Source organism: Urocampus carinirostris, chromosome 18, assembly GCF_059441175.1.
Source record: "Urocampus carinirostris isolate Australia breed hairy pipefish chromosome 18, RoL_Ucar_1.0, whole genome shotgun sequence".
NCBI lineage: Eukaryota > Metazoa > Chordata > Actinopteri > Syngnathiformes > Syngnathidae > Urocampus > Urocampus carinirostris.
This window is the reverse complement of record NC_142366.1, coordinates 15,947,227-15,966,900: the sequence shown is the minus strand read 5'-3', so window position 1 is coordinate 15,966,900 and position 19,674 is coordinate 15,947,227. Positions and strand designations below refer to the sequence as shown.

General features: G+C 39.3%; 1 protein-coding gene across 2 annotated transcripts in view; it reads left to right on the top strand.

Moving 5' to 3' along the window:
* The first annotated feature begins 3,224 nt into the window (after window positions 1-3,224).
* LOC148348498 (progressive ankylosis protein homolog) overlaps window positions 3,225-19,674 on the top strand; it is a 36,046-nt gene continuing 19,596 nt past the window's right edge. The window contains exons 1-6 of one of the 2 annotated variants that reach the window (XM_088322549.1): window positions 3,225-3,567; window positions 12,773-12,989; window positions 13,088-13,206; window positions 15,669-15,752; window positions 19,136-19,306; window positions 19,381-19,515. In XM_088322549.1, coding sequence (XP_088178675.1) covers window positions 3,241-3,567; window positions 12,773-12,989; window positions 13,088-13,206; window positions 15,669-15,752; window positions 19,136-19,306; window positions 19,381-19,515 — 1,053 coding nt within the window. In that variant the 5' untranslated portion in view covers window positions 3,225-3,240. The remainder of the gene's footprint in view (window positions 3,568-12,772; window positions 12,990-13,087; window positions 13,207-15,668; window positions 15,753-19,135; window positions 19,307-19,380; window positions 19,516-19,674) is intronic. The other variant, XM_088322548.1, reaches the window with a different exon arrangement.

The following is a 19,674-nucleotide window of genomic DNA, read 5'->3' as shown; positions in this document are numbered from 1 at the left end:
TTATTAGAGCGTTCAGCCGCTCCGTCCCACAGCTCTGGAACTCATTGCCGCCTGACCTCCGAAATTCTGCGACCCGTCCACCTTCAAATCCGGACTCAAAAGCCCTTTCTTGGCCATCTGCCTCACATACCACCCATTTGCTATTTACGTTATCACTTGCTTGTTTTACTCTATTGGTACAGCAACCTTGGGTGTCCTGAAAGGTGCCTTGAAGTACAATGTATTATTACTACCATTATATTATTCATCCTACATTTATTTATACACATTTATTCTCTAACAGTAAGGAAAAATATTTTTTTAATGTTTGGTATTGAATGTTTTAACTGGTTTATTTTAATAGTTGAGTGATTGCAGTTTTACTCCTGAACCAACTCACCAAGCTACACTAAATCAACCCTGTCCGCCAGCAGCCAAAGAGAGCATTTGGTTTGCATTTATTTAAAAAAATTATAACTTTTGAAAGAAAGGACCTAGAGACTTGATACTTTTTTTGACACTCAGAAATCAATAGCAGGCCGGTTTCAATCATCCACCAGGCCAGATCTAGCCCACAAGCTGTATGTTTGACACATAGACCCCACTCAAAGGTCTAAAAATAGAATAATTAAGAATCCATACAGGAATACATAAATAAATCTGCAATTAAAAAAAAATAAAACAATGATAATAAAGCAAAAAGTAGAGACTTAAAGAGGAAGTGTGTAAATGAACTATTTAGTGTCCCATAGCGGTAACAAAAACTCATTTATTAAAAAAACTATTGATTTAACCCCTTACCAGTCCTGTTAAATTCGCCTGAAATCCCGAAGCAAGACATATACTTAAAGTCAAATGGAATGCTGGTTTTAACCATTTGGAGAATATGGACAGTTTTGGTCTTTTTTGAAAGGTGACAATCTGACGTTTTGTCCCAAACTGAAATAATCACTGCAAGTGCTACTAACATTGAGTAATACTAGTTGTAACACACAGACATACATTTTTATTCTCGCCCCAAAAAAGGTTTTCCAATCAAATGCCTGCAAAAGAATGTAGCAATGGGCATCTAAGCTAAAAAAACATGTGAGAACATAGCTTGAAGCCTTACCTAGTACTTTGTCAAATTTGATTACAATCTGAAAAACCAAACAGTGTATTCTACATAAATTTCTAAAGGTAGGTCCAGGCGTTTCCAAAGTGGCTATTTGGAGATGACCAGTTCACAGCCCTTAAACATTTTTATTTGAGTATTTTATTTTGACAATTTTTTAGACATTGTGAAAGAGTTGTAAATGTTATACTTTTCTTTCCAGAAATCAATCCATGGTTGTGCACGCTTGCGCACAGTAATGGTGCTTAAAAATGAATCACGATTGGCTTTGCACAAGTTTACTTTAGGCTTTGATTTGGACTCTCACTGCAAATGTGTTCATATTTACATTGGCAATTTTATTGTCTAACCAATGTGTAAATCAGACTCCTACCTCGAATCCTGTGGCCCCCTGCAGTTTATGAGGTCGCAATCTCTACTGTTGAGAAGTTGGGAAGGGGAGTCACAAGGTACATCAAAAAGGGGCTCAGAGTTCCACGATGCCTTACCTCTGTAGGTCTCTAAGGTGATGGAGTCCTAAAGCTTCTCCTCACCCGTCTCACAGGAGATCAAGTGTGCAAAAACAAGACTACAGATGACACTGAATGGTTCTAAAAACTTTGAGCAGGAATGCACCAATTTTGTCAACAGGGTTCAAATGGAAACAGACCAAAGCAGTTACATGTCGAAGTGTCCTTGGGTAAGACACTGAACCCCTAATACCCCCAATAAGCAGGTTAGCGCCTCACATGGCTGCACGGCCGCTATTGGGAAATGTGAAGCACACTGTAAAGCGCTTTGGGAAGTCTTGACTTGAAAAGCGCTATATAAATGCAGATCATTTCATTTCATGTCATTTTATATAAAAGTGAGATAAAACGAGGTAAAAGTGGTTATAGTAGCCAGGGGATGCAAATCTCGGCAGGGATGCATTTCTCGGCCCCGAGAGAATGTTTGTTCTATCGTGTGGCCCCCGAGTTTCACAGTGGGACCTCGCTACTTCGCGCTTCGACGTTCGCGGATTCAGAGCTTTGCGGGCCTAAAAAAATAAAATAAAATAAAAAAATAGTAAAAAAAAAAAAAATCGTGGTTCCATGTTCGCGGGTTCAGAGCTTTGCAGGTCTAAAAAAAAAAATAAATAAAAAAATAAAATAAAAATCTATATATATCTATATATATATATATATATATTTTTTAAGCATTTTTGAAGGGGCGTCGCTACTTCGTGGTTCCACGTTTGCGGGTTCAGAGCTTCGCAGGTCTAAAAAAATAAAAATAATAATAGAATAAAATAATAAAAAAAAAAAAAAAAAAAATTTTTGAAGCATTTTTGAAGGGGCGTCGCTACTTCGCAGATTTTCACTTTTCGCGGGTGGTTTTGGTCCCCATTAACCGGGTCTAGGCAGCACGGCGGCGCAGTGGTTAGCGCTTGTGCGGCAGAGTTCATGTCATGGGAACCTGTCGTGGGTTCAAATCCAGCTCCGGACTTCCTGTGCGGAGTTTGTATGTTCTCCCCGTGCTTGCGTGGGTTTCCTCCGGGCACTCCGGTTTCCTCCCACGTTCCAAAAACATGCATCTCAGGTGAATTGGCCGGTCCAAATTGTCCCTAGGTGTGAATGAGCGAATGAGTTGTCTGTCCCTGTGTGCCCTGCGATTGGCTGGCAACCAGTTCAGGGTGTCCCCTGCCCACTGCCTGGAGATGGCTGGGATGGGCTCCAGCCCCCCCGCGACCCTAATGAGGATAAGCGGTACGGCTAATGAGATGAGATAACCGGGTCTAAAAAATTATAATGATAAAATAAAATAAAAATATTAAAATATATATATATATATATATATCTATAAATATATAGATATATATTTTGTTTTTTTAAGGTGCTACTTCGCGGATTTTCACTTATCGCGGGTGGTTTTGGCCCCCATTAACCGCGATAACCGAGGTCCCACTGTAATGAGTTTGACACCACAGTAGAAAAAAAACAAAAACAAAAATGTTATTATGCATACACAAATTGCAAAGACCCACGTATAAGTTGACAAGTATCGGTCCATGCACACCACGAAGTGCGAGCGTGTTTACGCCAATTGGGTAGAAGGTCCTCCTCACCGGAGCTGGATGCAGTTTCGATGTCAACTCCCTCCCTCCCTTCCCCGCCCCCGCCCGGGTGATGATTCCCGAGGAGGAAGATGCGCCGTCGACCGTCGCTCGTTTCTCACAGCCCCGCAGACGCGCCATAGCGACACCGCCGCCGCAACCGCCGGAGCGTCCCGCCGAGGTACCTCGCCTACCTTCCAGCGGCTTCGCTGGCACCCCCCGCCCCCCAGCGCCCCACAACCCCCCTCCCATCCCCCAGAGCGACGCAGATGCCCGCCGCAGCGCCGTTAGCGAACCTTCTACTATGGTGGAGTTCCCGTCCCTGAGTCCTTACTGGCCGCTTCTTCGCTTCCTGGTGCCGCTAGCGATAACCAATGTCGCCATCGACCTCGGCGAGCAGGTAACGGCAACCCGTTCCCCCTGGCAGCTTACCCCCCTCCCTGCCTCCGGGAGAGGGATAGCGCCTCGTTAGCTAATGCTAACAAGGTCTGACGCTACACAATGTATAGAAAATTGTCGCTGACGTTTAATGCTAGCTTAGCATAAAACCTAGCCGCGAATTTGGGGGAGCGGGGGTGTTCGACACGAAGAGCAATGGAGGGTAAGTGTGGTGCTTCTCACCTGCCCCTCCTTCCCGGGGAGGACGCGAGAGCTCCAAGTGGGGAGATGCAGGAAAAGGAAGCGATTATTCTTACGTAAACCGGCTGAAAATAGCACAGCCGGGGCCTTGTCAAGAAGGGCCAGCGGGGGCCGAGGGCGTTACTGTCTACTGTACAAGTACAACCGAGCACGCTAACTTTGGCTGGAGGGGAGAGATGTAAAACGGCTCCACGTGTGCTCCGAAATTCCACTAATTGAAAACACAACTCTGGACTGTTATTGAAAACAAGATATTTGAGTGCAGAGGCTCCCCTACTTACGGCCAATGTTCCCTGTAATATTCCAGGGGTCTGAGCGTTCACACAAAGTCGGCGAGCAACGCTTGAAACAACAGTGAGCAACCATAAAGTGTTGCAAGATAATTAATTATCAAACATGTCCAAAACTTGACATCAAGTTACATTTTGCTGAGTTTCCGTCAGAGCTGAGAAAGTTAAATCTATTTCTATGTGAAGTTGGTACGGGGCTGATGACTCATAGATTGCCGACCAGGGATAAAGCCAAAACCTCAGTGCCAGAGGAAATATTCAAAAGAAGCTAACAAAATTGATGACGCTACAAAACGTAAACGTACAATAAAAGCATCGTAGAAAGAGGAGTTCACGTGGTTCGTAGCAGACGATGCAACGCGAATATTGCATGAATGAAGATTAGTAAATACAGGTACATACTGATGGTAGATGGAAAACTGCAATGTCATATACATGCAATGAATGTTATAAGTAGATTTATAATAAACTTAATTTTAAAGTGTTGTTCTGTTATATATTCTGACCATCAATCCTTAATACTTTGCAACAATTTTTTTTTTTTTTTTTTTTTTTTTTGCGATTAGTCGTCTTATTTTGTTTCAAGTTGTGAAAAATGGGGCAGGCAACTTTATGGTTGGGCAGGCAACTTTTCAGAGTTGTCTGTCCTGGTGTCCGGTAACTTTTTGTCATGAGTTTCAGACACTGATATATATATAATTGACTTGGCTTTGCGTCAGCTATGCATGATGCAATATTAAAAAGAAATGCACAAGTTCTATTTTATTTCTGAGCCATATGTACTCATGAAAAGAGCCATAAGTGGCTTGCGAGCCAGAGGTTCCCGACCCCTGATGAGTACCCATTCGATCCAATTTCTTCTGTGCATTACTTTTCTCCATTCTGGATGTACATTTTTTTCCCTTTTTGGGTGCTGTAAAATACTGTGGACTTGTATTGCAGAGACAAATGACACCGACTCCAGCTAGCTTGCTAAGCAAGTCCCGTTTATTTGATGAATTTTGGGACATGACTACCGTAAATTCCGGACTATAGAGCGCACCTGATTATAAGCCGCACCCACCACATTTTAAGAGGATAACTGCTCTTGTACTTACACAAGGCGCACCTGTATATAAGCTGCATGCGCCCACATTAAAACATGTAACACAATCACAAATTTAACCCGAACCCGACTTTGAGTCCCGCGATTGTAACTGGATAAAACCACAGCCGGCAAAATGAACGGAAAATGATACCGGTACTTAAGGTTTGATGCAGACCTGCAGAGTCCGGGTCCCGCTGAAAATAATCCAAGGAGAAAAAAAAGTATATCCAAAAGTAAGGGTAGGAAAAATATATATCCACTATTGTCCTCTGCGTCCACAAACACGTCCCACCAGCTCCCGTGGTTTTCGCCCCTTCTTTTGATTCTCCCGTGGAAAACAGATCAAATCAGAATGAGTCTCTAAAATAAATACATTACAAAAATATACAGTTGCAAATACATATTATACATGGTTACACTTATTTACAAAGAAAGACGGTACACCGAGAGGGTTTTCAAAAGTTTAATAATAATATCATAACTTTCATCCCAAACCGTGCCTGCGAAGGGTAGCAAAACGCTACTAGCAACACGCTCGCAATGCAGTAAACGGCTCTGTTAAAAAACATACCATACTTGTAGTAATCACGGTAGACCGTCCTCATCTTCCTCCTTGTAACTGACATCATCAAAGTCATCTTCCCCAGTATGGCAAAGAGACTCATATAGACGTCGTCCCACGCTCCCTTGTTCAAAAACGCGCTAGCAACACGCTCGCAAAGTAAAGTTTACATGCAGTAGCTCTGTTTCCTTCTTTATCGGACTGCTCGATTGCATTTAGCTTGAAAGCTGCGTCATGTGCCTTTCATTTTGCAATTTGCATGGTGAGGATATTTCTACGCTAATTTAATTTGTGCACAAGCTAAGAAGTGGCAGTCTTCCTCGGCGCATATATTCCACCGGTCTAAATCTTACCTTTTGTACTCGAGCGCCGCTGGCGGCTGTTAAAAAAATTACATAAATTGGCCGCATCACTGAATAAGCCGCAGGGTTGAACGTTTGGGGAAAAAAAGTAGCGGCTTATAGTCCAGAATTTACGGTAGTTTATTTTCTGGGTATGTGTATACACACACATACATATAGACACACACAGGTATAGTGCAAGTCTGGCAAATCACAGCAAGCAGTTGGCAAGCACAACTTGTAAACACACGACACGCAGGAATGAAGCATACTTTTTGAGCGAGGAGGAAACAATCACAGTACTTCTTTGATTGTAGTGAGTCACATGTATCAAATCATCCTTAATTAAATGTTGACGGTAAAATGCGGAAGCAATGTCTATTTCGCGTAAAGTTATGCTCAGCCCGTCCGATTGGATCGTTTGCAAACGCCACATATACCTAGTCGTTCGATTGTCAGCAGTTATTAGAAACCATTCATTCTTAATTGTTAAAAAAAATCTGAATTATGATCCAAGTTGGACTGTTCCCTGCATGTAAAACGCAGTGATTGTATTAGAAATTGAAAGCTGACTGAGGAAACCAAGTTAAATAACATTTCATATATTACCGTACATTCATATAGTACTGTGTGTATCTTTGAGATTGTGTTGTATTTAGACACAAAAGAGGAGCTGTCTATAAAATGTAATTAATAGGGAAGATGAAGGGGTAGGGAAAATTAGCGTCTGCTTCTGACTACCCCTTTTCGAACGTGTTATGATAACATTATTTTGTTGTTGAGTCATTGTTTTTACTTTGTTTTTTTTTAAATGTTCAAAATAAAGTTTTCATTTATTCAAATAATCAAGTTCTTACTTAGTAAATTCCAACAAAAAGCTTTGTGCTGCTTAAGTCAAGTCACATTTATTAATCACAAGGTGAGATATATATATATATATATATATATACACACACACACACCGTAATTTCCGGACTATAGAGCGCACTTGATTATAAGCCGCATCTATGACATTTTAAGGGGAAAACCGATTTTGTCCATACACAAGCCGCACCTGTATTTAAGCCGCATGCACCCACATCAAATAAACAAGAAATTAATCCAAGCCAAACTTCAAGTTCTGCGATTGAAACTAAATGTGCTTTATTGAAGCACACAGTCCACAAATCACAGCCGCCAAAATGAACGTAAAATGATATAGGTACTTAAAAATTTGTGTAGACCTGCAGATTCTGGGTGCCCGTTGATAGTAATCCAAGGAAAAAAAGTGTATATTTCCAAAGGTAAGGGTGTGAAAAATATTTATCCATTATTGTCCGCCGTGTCCACAAAAACTCACCTTTACCGGTCTCCACTTTCCCATCAGCCCGCGTTTGCTCCGCCCCTCTTTTTTAATTTGCTCGTGCAGAATAAGTGTCTCAAATAAATACAAATAAATACATTACAAAAATATACAGTTGCAAATACATATTACACATATTTACAAAGAAAAACGGTACATCAAGAGACTTTTCAAAGCTTTAACAATAATAATATAACTTTCATCCTAAACCGTGCCTTTGGGAGGTAGCCTCACGCTACTAAAAAGACACTCGCATACCTGCAGATTAATCTGTTAAGGAAATTAATGATGAAATCGTTAGAATCACGGTAGACCATCCGCTTCTTCCTCCTTGGTAATGACATTTAAGTTGTCTTTCTCAATGTCCAAAAGAAACTCCAACATGATGACATTGTTCCACTCTCCCTAACTTTAACACATCCCAGCAATATGCCCGTTTGCTTTGAATATGGAAGCTGCGTCATGAACTCATTTTGTGCATTTTGGACGATGAGGGTATGTCTTCAGTCCTAAGTTGTGATCTTCCTCCGTGCATATATTCCACTGGTCTAAATCTTACCTCTCATACTCGAGCGACGCTGGCAGCCGTTAAAAAAATTACATAAATTGGCCGCATCTCTGAATAAGCCCCAGGGTTGAAAATTTGGGAAAAAAGTAGCGGCTTATAGTCCGGAATTTACGGTGTGTATATATATATAATATATATATATATATATATATATATATATATATATATATATATATATATATATATATATATATATATATATATATATATATATATACAGACGCTGTCCTACTTAGGAACGAGATCTTTTCCGAACGATTGTTCGTAAGTTGAAATTTGTTCGTAAGTTGCTCCAGTGCTGTATTTTGTATGTTTAAGGTTTATATAAGTATGTTTAAGGCTTGTAAAAGTAACCATTAATGTTTTGTACTAAAGAAGAAACATTTCATAAAATTATATGTTCTATCAATATAAATAAAGTTAGGTTTAACTTACTCTTGGAAGATGCGTTTCAAGATTTAGGCGACTTCCTCCTCCGTAATAAAAAGTGGCCCAAAAAAAAGCGTTGACCGTTTTTTTCAACCGCATCAAGCTTTCTTATTCTACTTTCATTTCAAAAGAAACGGCTCGCCTCTTCTTTACACTTTACGCCAACCATATTGAATGGATTAAACAATAAAAATGTCAAAGTTCTTAGCGCGCTGGAGATAGGATAGACATAGAGGGTATAGAATGTTTACACATGAACTAGGAAGAGGAAGCGGATTTTTTTTCTTCCGGTTGGATGCTGGGCGATCTCACACAGCGCCACACTCTGGTAGCGGCAGAAAGAAGCACTACAGTAATGTCCTGTACTCGGAAAAGGGTGCACATAATACAGAAAACTCCGGATATTTTTCGACACTCCGAGTATGTATCTAACATTTTTATGTATGTATATATATATATATATATATATATATATATAATATATATATAGAGAGCGATACATAGAGATAGATATAGATAGATACGAATACCACATTCCCTGATCTGAAACATACAATACAGCAAGGAAAAAGTTAAAGAAAACCCTAACATAAGGAAAATGAAACCGTGAGAAGGGGCTGCACATGAGGTAACCCCCCTCTTAGAATGACCATGCTACAAAAGATAGGGGTATGTGGCGTAAAAAAACAAAACAAGAAACACTTAATTATATCCAAAAAAACACTGAACTTCGCAAGTAGTCCACTTTTTGGTTAAGACTGCAAAGTGGGATGTGTGTCTGACCCCTGCCCCTCCTCACTTTTTGTCCGGTCTAGCACGTGCAGTCGAGTAAACAAGTTAATTTGAAGCAACACACTTTTCCAATGATTTGAATTTGCAAAGGAGTTATCCATTCAAACAGTGTTTACTTTGCTTTGTATGAAAAACATGACTCATTTAATACCGCTTGTAGAGAGAATTTGTGGTTAGTTAAAACACGACGTAAACTGGATCCTGAAACCTGATCGTGAAACTGGTTATTGACCTATGCCTAGTAGTGAGTAGGGCGGCAACTAACGACTGCATAGTCGACTTGTCACCGACTATAATTATCATAGTAATTATATTTTTTTTCTTGAAATTAGCTTAAAGTTGATTTATGATGTGGTAAGAACATATTTTATTAAAACATACCGCCTACAAAAATCATACAAAAATCTAAAACCCATTGGGCATAGCTAGGTCAGTAGAGACATAAATCCATAAATAAGTGAATCAATTTTTTTAGAGAAAGGCAAGTAATCAATTTTTTTAACCTTGTCAATCAAGAACAGGCTCATTAGCAGAAGTAGAACAGTAAAATAAACGTTAATTAAATCAAATATGTGCTTTTGTGAAGTATATTCAGCGGACAACTACAAAGTCTGCAACAAAAGTACTTAAAGATTCCCAACAGTTTGAAATCAAACGGTTTTAACTACTCAAGTTTGTCGTTTTTAATGTTTAAACAACTGAAGTTTATTCTTCAGACTGTGTGCATATTTATTTCAAATTCTTATGTCAGGCAAATTTAGGCACAGGGATCGGAACCTTTGGCTCGTGAGCCATATATGGCTCTTTTCATGAGTACACATGGCTCAGGGATAAAATGAGCATGTGCAACGATTTAAAATATTTTCACATGTAGAGCCAATTGCCTCACAGGCGATGGCGAGACAGTATTGACGCTCAGAGGGTTTGTTCCAGTATACAGACGCTCCGCTACTTACGACCATTCGATTTGCGTTAAACGGTAGATACAAACATTTTTTTTCGGATGTGGAAAAATATCCGGAAATTGCTGTAAGTTAGATTTTGTATTGCGTGCACCTTTTTCCGAGTACAAGACATTACTGTAGTGCTTCTTTCCGCCACTACCGGCGTGTGGCGCTGTGAGAGGTCACCAAGCATCCACCCGAAGAAGAAATCTGCTTCCTCTTCCTAGTTTGTGTGTAAACATTATTGACTGTATCTCCAGTGCGCCAGAACTTTGACATTTTTATTGTTTAATACCTCGTGTGTCCATTCAATATCGTGGTTGTAAAGTATAAAGAAGAGGCAAGCCGTTTCTTTTGAAACAAAAATTGGAATAAGAAAGCTTGATGCGGTTGAGAAAATGGTCGGAACGCTCTTTTTTTGGCCACTTTTTACCACGGAGGTGGAAGTCGCCTAACTCTTGAAGCGCATCTTCCAAAAGTTAGTTAAACTCAACTTTATTCATCTTTATAGAGCATATTATTTTATGAAATGTTTATTTTTTAGTACAAAACAATACAAGTTTTAAACATACTTATATAAACCTTAAACATACAAAATATAGCACTGAAGCAACTTACCAACAAATTCATCTTACGAACGATCGTCCGGAACCTCGTTCGTAAGTAGGGCAGCATCTGTATATTTAAGACATCATTTCAACAACAGTTTACTGCAGGGGTCCCAAAATCACGGCCCGTGGGCTGATAGATTGAGGCCCTAGCCTTAATATGATGGGACAGTCTGTATTATTTAGCGCTTCCTGAAGGGGAAAACATGAATCGTTAAAAAACAAATACTGATTTAAAAAAATAAGCAAACGAACTTGAATTTTGAAATAAATGTCCATCTTTTGAAATACTCAAAAGTAGAGAAATTTGCATTTATTTTACATAATATTAGCGTGACTTAAATGGAGCTGACATAATTGTTGGCCATCTTGCTGCTACAAGTACCACAAAATAAAAAATAAACTTTTAAATCATTTTTCCCTTGTTTTGAAACAATTATTTGGTACGAAAATGGCAGTCGAAATGAGCCTCACTTTTAAGTAACTGCAGGAGGGAGCAAATTTTAAGTAATTCATTTATATTGATTTGGGACACAGGCTCTGGCATTATTATTATTTCTTAGATTTGATCAAATTATCACACTGTGAAATAAAATGTGCTCAAAAATCAAAATATATTTGCGTTTTTTGGCTCTTTGGGTCAAAAAGGTTCCCAATCCCTGGTCTGGCAATTCTTCATAGCAGAATAAACGCATATAAAATGTGCAATCCATGTCATCAAAACCATAATGACTTGTATGTTATTTGAATCTTACCGAGCCGTTTGGTTCCACTGTCCTTTTCTTATTGTTCATGCGTCACCGAGCTACTGCCATGATATACAAGGTCTGCTTTGAAAACTTTGCAAGTATTCTTTTTCTATTTTTAAAATGCTCCTAAATTTTAGAAGTTTTGGTATGCGTACTTGATGTTGATGCCACTATTTCTGTATCTTTATGTTAGTTTTCGAGACAGAGACACTAGTGTGCATTAGCGACTCTTAGCAGACATTATATGCTTGTTGAGATGCCTCACTCTGTTGGAATTAATTGTCGACTAATTCTATTATTGTGTAGAGCAGTGTTTTTCAATCTTTTATGAGTCAAGACTCACTTTTTTTCATAAAAAAATCTCAAGGCACACAGTCCTTGTTTAAAAAAATGAATCCCGGAACTAGTTATTGTTATTGTTTTTTTTTTTAGTTCAAATAATCATATTGCTTAAAATGACAGTATAGTTTTTTTTTTATCTTCTGCGGTTATCGTGGCTTAGTAGGTAATACATGTTATTATTCGTTTTGGTGTATATTTTGCTGTCATTTTTAAATTTTTGTTTTTTAAAAACAGCAAAAATACGATATTATTTTTTTACTACAATATTTCTTTGTTTTATAAAATAATGAAATAATAATAAAAAATAGATTCGCAAAATCACGTTCGCAAATTTTTTACATTATTTGATGTATTATTGATCGTATCTGTGGAAAATTAATATTAATAAAAAGAAATTCGTATGCAGCCTTTTAGAGCAAGTTGACTTCCTTATTTGAAGGCTTCTTTCCCTGTTTTCTTTGTAAGTTGAAAACCCAGTGATTTCCTCTCCCTATTTTGAGTGTCTACTAAAGTTTAAACTATTGTTATTTAAAATTACGTTAGTTATCAAATATATTTCCCTGCACCACCCCATGATTATATTATGAGTCCATAAAAGGAATGAAAAAATGGCAATCTGCTGCCACCTACGGATATGGATGTATGTTAATTACTCTGCTGATGACCTGACGAAATCAAAGATACTGAACAGCGGCATGCTTTTTTCACAAAGATAAAATTGGTCAGTTCCTTGCGGCACACTAGACAAGGTCTCATGGCACGCTAGTGTCCCCTAGCACACTGGTTGAAAAACACAGGTGTAGAGTGATATTGTTTTAAATAACATTTTTGAGAAATGAAACCAGGGAATGTTTTTAATGATTTTAGGTATGATGAAATTCTATTATAAAGCTAGTTAACTTTGTGGTGCAGGCGCTCAACCGGGGCATTGCCACCGTTAAGGAGGATGCGGTGGAGATGCTGGCCAGCTACGGGCTGGCCTATTCGCTCATGAAGTTCTTCACGGGTCCCATGAGTGACTTCAAGAACGTGGGCCTGGTCTTCGTCAACAGCAAACGCGACCGACGGACGGCTGTCATGTGCATGGCGGCGGCAGGCATCATTGCCTTCGTGCTGCACATCCTGATAGGTGGATTGCTGCAAAGCACCCACACACAAAACGAAGCCCCTCATTACCCGGCCTGGTCTTTTTCCGACCACTGAGACGACTTGTTTTTCACTCTGCAGCCCACACAGACCTGGGCTACTACATCATTAACAAGCTCCACCATGTGGACGAGTCTGTGGGACATAAAACTCGGAAGGCTTTTCTCTATTTGGCTGCCTTCCCTTTGCTGGATGCCATGGTAAGTGCTCAGTGCCTGCTGCTTGGCAATTGTTTTACGACCATCACCAATAATAACAAAACGCTTTTTACACATGGCAATCTACTTATTACTGCTCTTTAAAAACAGTTGGGGGAAAATAACCCAAATTTGGGTACAAAATAGATCAATTCAATACTTTTTGATTGGACCTGTGCTGTTCTGCAGAAGCAACACCCACAAAACTTGTGTCAACTTTTACCTTTTTATGTGCAAGAGAATTCCACTAAAAATCCTGCTTTCGTGTAGAAAAACGTCTCCCAAAACGGGTTAATTTCATACCAAACAGTTTAGGTCATTTTGTTAAGAACAAGGGTTGCAACGTGGTGGATGCGGGCCCCCTAAGAACACCTGAGTAACTTGCAAACAGGTTCTGAAAATAACTCACCCGTGATTGTGATTTTCCAGGAAATTTTATATCTAATTGGCATGATGTTTTAGTGGTCAACTAAGCCTATTTTAACTCAAATAATATGTCAAAATTCTATCCATCTATCTACCCTGGTCATATCCCTCGAGAGGGGTTACCGACAGCAAGACAAACACATACAAAAACAAAGAAAATAAAATGGGAAAAGGTAGCAAAAAACTCATGCAAAAAATTTCTTGACCATGGCCAACCCAAATCCCCAAACCCTCAAGCAATTTAAGCACCTCGGCACCCAAGTTGGTCATGCTTTCGTCCCTCCAGATGAAACGGGACACGAGAAAGCGGCCATGTCACTCGGGTCAGGGTGACACAACACACTTCTGTTCAACAGCACGGCCCGACAGTTTTCATTGGTTTACCCCTGCCGCATCATACAGGTGCCCTGCCCATCCCTTAGAACGCGTCCAAACATCCCACTATCCTTTTACAACACCTCTCCACTAGGGTGGTCCTTATTTTTCGACTTTTAAAATTTCATGCTCTGACCCCTTGAATATGTTCCAATATATACAAAACGTAATTAGGCAAAGTTTCATCAAAATCAAAGGATATTTAGAGGTCGCTCAAGGCCTCTGAAATTTTGGTATGAAAAATAAGGATTTTTCGCACATTATATCAGACCTAGTGTACAAAGTTACTTGTAACTTTTCTTGTGTTACAATTATAAGCAATGGACTGAAATTGGATGTTCTAAAACGCCGTACACATAGGGTTAAGATTTCCGTTTTTTTCTCGAAAATTGCCAAAATTTTACCATTTTGGGAAATTTCAAAGTCGTTGAGCTACCTCTAAATATTATCCAAATTGTTCAAAATTGCACACAGTGTGTTTTTATCGATATAGGAACATATCTGGGGGGTCAGAGCCCAATATTTCAAAAAAAAAATTTTCGACCCCCATTAAGGACCACCCTACTCTCCACTCATTCCTTTCAACAATAAAAGCTCTAGCTTCCATTACATTTAGACCTCTATCCTCCAGTGCCCTCCTAGCACCATCCATCCTTGTCAATCATCCATTCTCACCATGTGTCCAAACCAATCGAGGAATCTCTTATCCACACGCTTGCTCAGTTCCACTACTACTCCAGTTTTGTCTCTGACAATTTCATTTCTCAATCTATCCAATCTTGTCACTCCTAACATACTCCTCAACCACTTCATCTCAAAAACATTTAATTACCTTCTCAAATGTCAAAATAATTCTAATAATTGCATCCTGGTTGTAACATAGTAACAACATAGTCAACCGATAACAAAAAATAGCTCTCAGCTTCAAAACCTTGGTGACCCCTGTTTAGTACCATCCCAATCTACTTCTTACTGATTACTATATCGGGTGAAAATGCATCAATCCAATACTTGTTTTGATTTGACCTGCATTGTAGATAATGACACAATTTTGTAATATCTAGTTTTTTTTGTGCTGTAGAATACTGCTTGAGAGTATTTTTTGTTTTGAATAACACGCTCGAACATTGGTTAATTTTAAACAAAACAGTTTTGGGTCATTTTGTTTAGAACGACACAAACAATTGTTTTGTGTAAAATTGTTCTGGTCTTATTATTAACCGAAGTGGTTTTAGAGTGAAGTGGCTCACTTAAAGGGACAGTGTGTATTTTTGGACCACCCGATGTCACAGTACCGTGTAGCACAACCAAAAACGAGTGCTTTAAAGCACAAGAAAGAATACAAACTGCGGAGAGTCAAAGTGACCACACTGCACAGATTTATTATTTCTTTGGTGAGGGTCAAGAAGAATGAATGCAAATTTCTCGACCTACAATTATTTAAAAATTGCAGGTTTTTATGAAAGTTTACGCAAGTATTTTCAATCAGTTAAGAGTTTTTTGTTCTTTTTTTACTACTATGAGATGCTAAATAATGCATACTGTCCCTTTAACAATATAAAGTTCAGCCAACTTTTCTTCTGCAGGCCTCATTTGTGGTACTGCAGATGTAGTGCCCCAAGTGAGGCTGTTTAAAGATGTTTTTGTTTTTTTTGTGGGTGCAGGCATGGATCCATGCCGGCATCCTCCTCAAGCACAAGTACAGCGTCATCGTGGGCTCAGCCTCCATCTCGGATGTTGTTGCGCAGGTACGAAACGTTCATCCAGTGACAGCAGAAGAAATTTCCCCTCCAAAACAAAGAGGTTAGCTAAATATTTCAGTGACATTGATGGCTATGGATCTCAAATAGTAATGGCATCATGTCATAAGCATGTTTTATGAGAAATACCCTGAATATGACAAAATCACCACTTCTTTTGAATTTTTTAAATATTTTAAAGAATCCAATATTATTGCAGTAATGTTTACTTTCGATTACTTTTGAAATACTCCAATACCAGACACAATAGAAAATGATCATAATAGAAATACAGACGCTCCCCTACTTATGACCATCCGACTTACGAAATACAGTAGATATTAAAAAAAATTTCGGGATGTCGAAAAATATCCGGAAATTGCTGTAAGTTAGATTTTGTATTGTGTGCACCTTTTTCGGAGTAAAGGACAGCACTATAGTGCTACTTTCCGCCGGTGTGTGACGCTGTGAGAGCTCACTTAGCATCCACCCCAAAGAAGAAAAATCTGCTTTCTCTTTCTAGTTCGTTTGTAAACATTCTATACAGTCTCTCCAGCGCGCTAAGAACTTTGACATTTTTATTGTTTAATAGCTCATATGCATCCGTTCAATGTGGTTGGTGTAAAGTGTAGAGGCGAGCCGTTTCTTTTGAAATGAAAGTGAAATAAGAAAGCTTGATACGGTTGAGAAAATGGTTGGATCCCTTTTTTTTCGTCCTCTTTTTACCACGGAGGAGAAAGTCGCCTAACTCTTGAACTCTACATTTCTAGAAACCTCTTGGATGTCTTGTGTTCAAGTTTTACTTATGTGAAGGATGCCAAACTTCTTAAAAATATTCAGATATACGAGGCTACGTCAAACATTCTCACCATTAACTGAAAAATACAAAAAGTAGACAAACATATTTACCTGATGTCCCTGAACGCATAACTAACGTGCAACTGCGCTGCCCTCACGAAACTGCAGGCTCACGCCAATTCAACAAAATGAGTGCTACATTAAAGGCGAAATAAAATACAGACAAAAGGAAACGTGCTTTTACCTGCAACACAGTGTGACTAACGTGCAATCTGAATATTTTGCGCAAAGGATAAGGAAATTACTACGATGCATGCTAGATCATGTGTACATTTCATCTCTCTCTGTCTCTCAAGTGTCAATGATTGAAATTTTAATAGAAACAGTTTGTCTATCAGCGCATTATGAATATCTAGTTTTAATTGCAATTTTAATCCTGGAAAATAATCCCTTTTCTAACCAAATACATATGTAATTTGATTACCTCTTTCTATTAGTAATTTACGGAGTCCAATTTAGTTATTATGGTATCCTAATTACGTAACGCCGTTATATGTATTCCGGGACTCCCCAACCCTGGTTACGGTGATAGGTAAGTAAGTAAGATTAAGTAGGGAGAGAGGATTATCAAGCCACTTATCTTAAATTCTGAACTGAGTGCACTTCATTAAAAGCAGCGCGCTCAAATTTAAGAACGAAATTCAATTTGTCTTTGTATGAGCCTCACCGGATTTGAAAGCCAAAGGTTTGAACGGCAATAGAAATGAACTCATTCACCTCAATTTCTTACTTTTTAAACCTGTCGCACACCTGGGGCCAACCATGCGGGGAATTATGCCGTCAAAGCTTTTGGCTGCAAAACGCTAACAGCGCCGTGCGCCCGCACACCTGACCATTTTCAGCTGCGTTTTCAGTTCTCAGAGTTGTTTATGTCACCTGTTTTCGGATCATGTGACCATTCAAGATGGCGATTACAATGACAAGCACTTATGTTTTACTGCTTGGAAAGAAAACATGTATGAGGACTGCACCGCGTGAAGTGTGAGCCCTAATAGGGTGTTTCCCAAAATGTTGTACCCCTTGAGTATTAATATTTCATTATTATAATAGATACAGTGGAACCTCGGTTCTCTACCATAATCCGTTCCAGAACCCTGTTCGAAAACCGATTTGGTCGATCACCGAAAATCGTTTTTCCCATTAAAAGTAATGTTAAATCGTTTTAATCCGTTCCAACACCCTGAATGTTTACCACGAACGTAAACATGAAGCTAACCCAGGCTAATCGTACGTTTGCATTAACGTAATCTTCCGTACGAAAGATTACGCTAACATGAACGTGTAAAAATAAAAAAAGGATTATGAATAGGATTTCTTACTTTTGTGGTGGACGGTGGGGAGAGAAAAATCATCGAAAGATTTTCAACCTCTTCCAAAACTTGCGGCAGTTGCTTGCTTATAGCGCTAACTTCCTTAGCCGCATCACTCGATTTCACAGCCTCCTTATTCTTTACTATCGTACTGATAGTGGATTTAGCCACGCTGTATTCACTAGCAAGATCGGAAATTCGTACACCTCTTTCATATTTAGCTATTATGTCTTTCTTTAAGGCAATAGTTGGACAAACAACTTGTTTTTTTTTTCACCTGTCCTGCTTGCACCGACCTTCTTCGGAGGCATAATTAGGGGCTTAAACACCTGTCGCACCCTAGCGTACCGGCGTTCGAACTCCGATTTTTTTGACCGAACAGCGAAGCAAGAATTTCTCGAAATTTTTGGTCGAACACCATTTGTCCGAACTGAGAGGCGTTCGAAAACCGAGGTTCCACTGTATATGTATTTCCCTTTACTAACTGACAAGCAGATAATTTGTATATAAAATTAAAAAAATGTTAATCTGCGGGAGATTGTTGCCCAAAATATGCTTCAGCGTGTTATGCAGGAGCTGGATTATTCACTTGACATAGTAAACAATGTGTCATCGTTTACATAAACCACATACTTTTTTGGATATTTCATTCGGATTAGGAAGAGTAAATCTCTTTTTACATCTCAAAAGATATATTCTTTGAATCACCCTGTTTTCGTAGAAGACAGTGCCAGGGTAACCATAATGTGAAGAATAGTGCCAGATTGTAACCCAGAATTTGTTGTCGCTGTAGCGGAGTAAATTGCATTCCCTTGTAATCGGTCATTGAGGATTAAAGAAAACTTCAGTGACCTAGCATTTATGCCGATGAAGGAGAAGAGTAGCAATTTTGATGGTTAACTTCCACTCCAATTCAATCTGGATGTATAAACTGAGGACTTAATTTGTGGGCAAAACGTTTAAGTATCGTGAGTATGTTGTAAATATTCCATAAAAAACTCTTAAACCTCGCGTTTTGCTCTAAGTATGTGAATAATGTTGCCAAAAACATCCTCATAAATGTTTCCAGCAGCTTCGTAAAAAGCTTTTAGTCTGGAATTTACAGTACGAGCGCCTTGCAGCATGTGTAAGCAATCACAGGCAAAGTATTAGAACACAGCTGCCGTCCGTCTTCTAAGGCTATCATTGGTTCAAGATGTGTGGTGGACGTGTGCTCTGCTTCAGATCGTGTTTGTGGCCATCCTGTTGCACAGCAACCTCGAGTGCATAGAGCCCCTCCTCATTCCCATCCTTTCACTCTACATGGGTGCCCTGGTCCGCTTCAGTATGGTGGGGCTGGGCTACTACTGCAACATTCACGACACCATCCCGGACTCTAGCGGCCCTGATGTCGGGGTAAGTCATCATGGCCTGTTTTTGCAAAGAGGAGCAACAGCGAGTGGGCCTTTGACTGTTTTGTTTGCTGGCAGGGGGACGCCACCGTCAAGAAGATGCTGAGCTTTTGGTGGCCACTGGCACTTATCCTGGCAACCCAACGCATCAGCCGGCCCATTGTCAACCTGTTTGTGTCCAGAGACCTTAAGGGGACCACAGAGGCTACCGAGGTATGAATGCTTCTTTCATTTGACTCAAAAGCCCTTGAGAAAGTCTCAGATCAGGGAATTTTGTAATAGTGGTCTGTGGAACCCTTTTAGACTTTTTGTGATTAAGGGGTAATACAAATGAATATGCTTGGACTTGAAAAATAAAATCTTGAATATCCT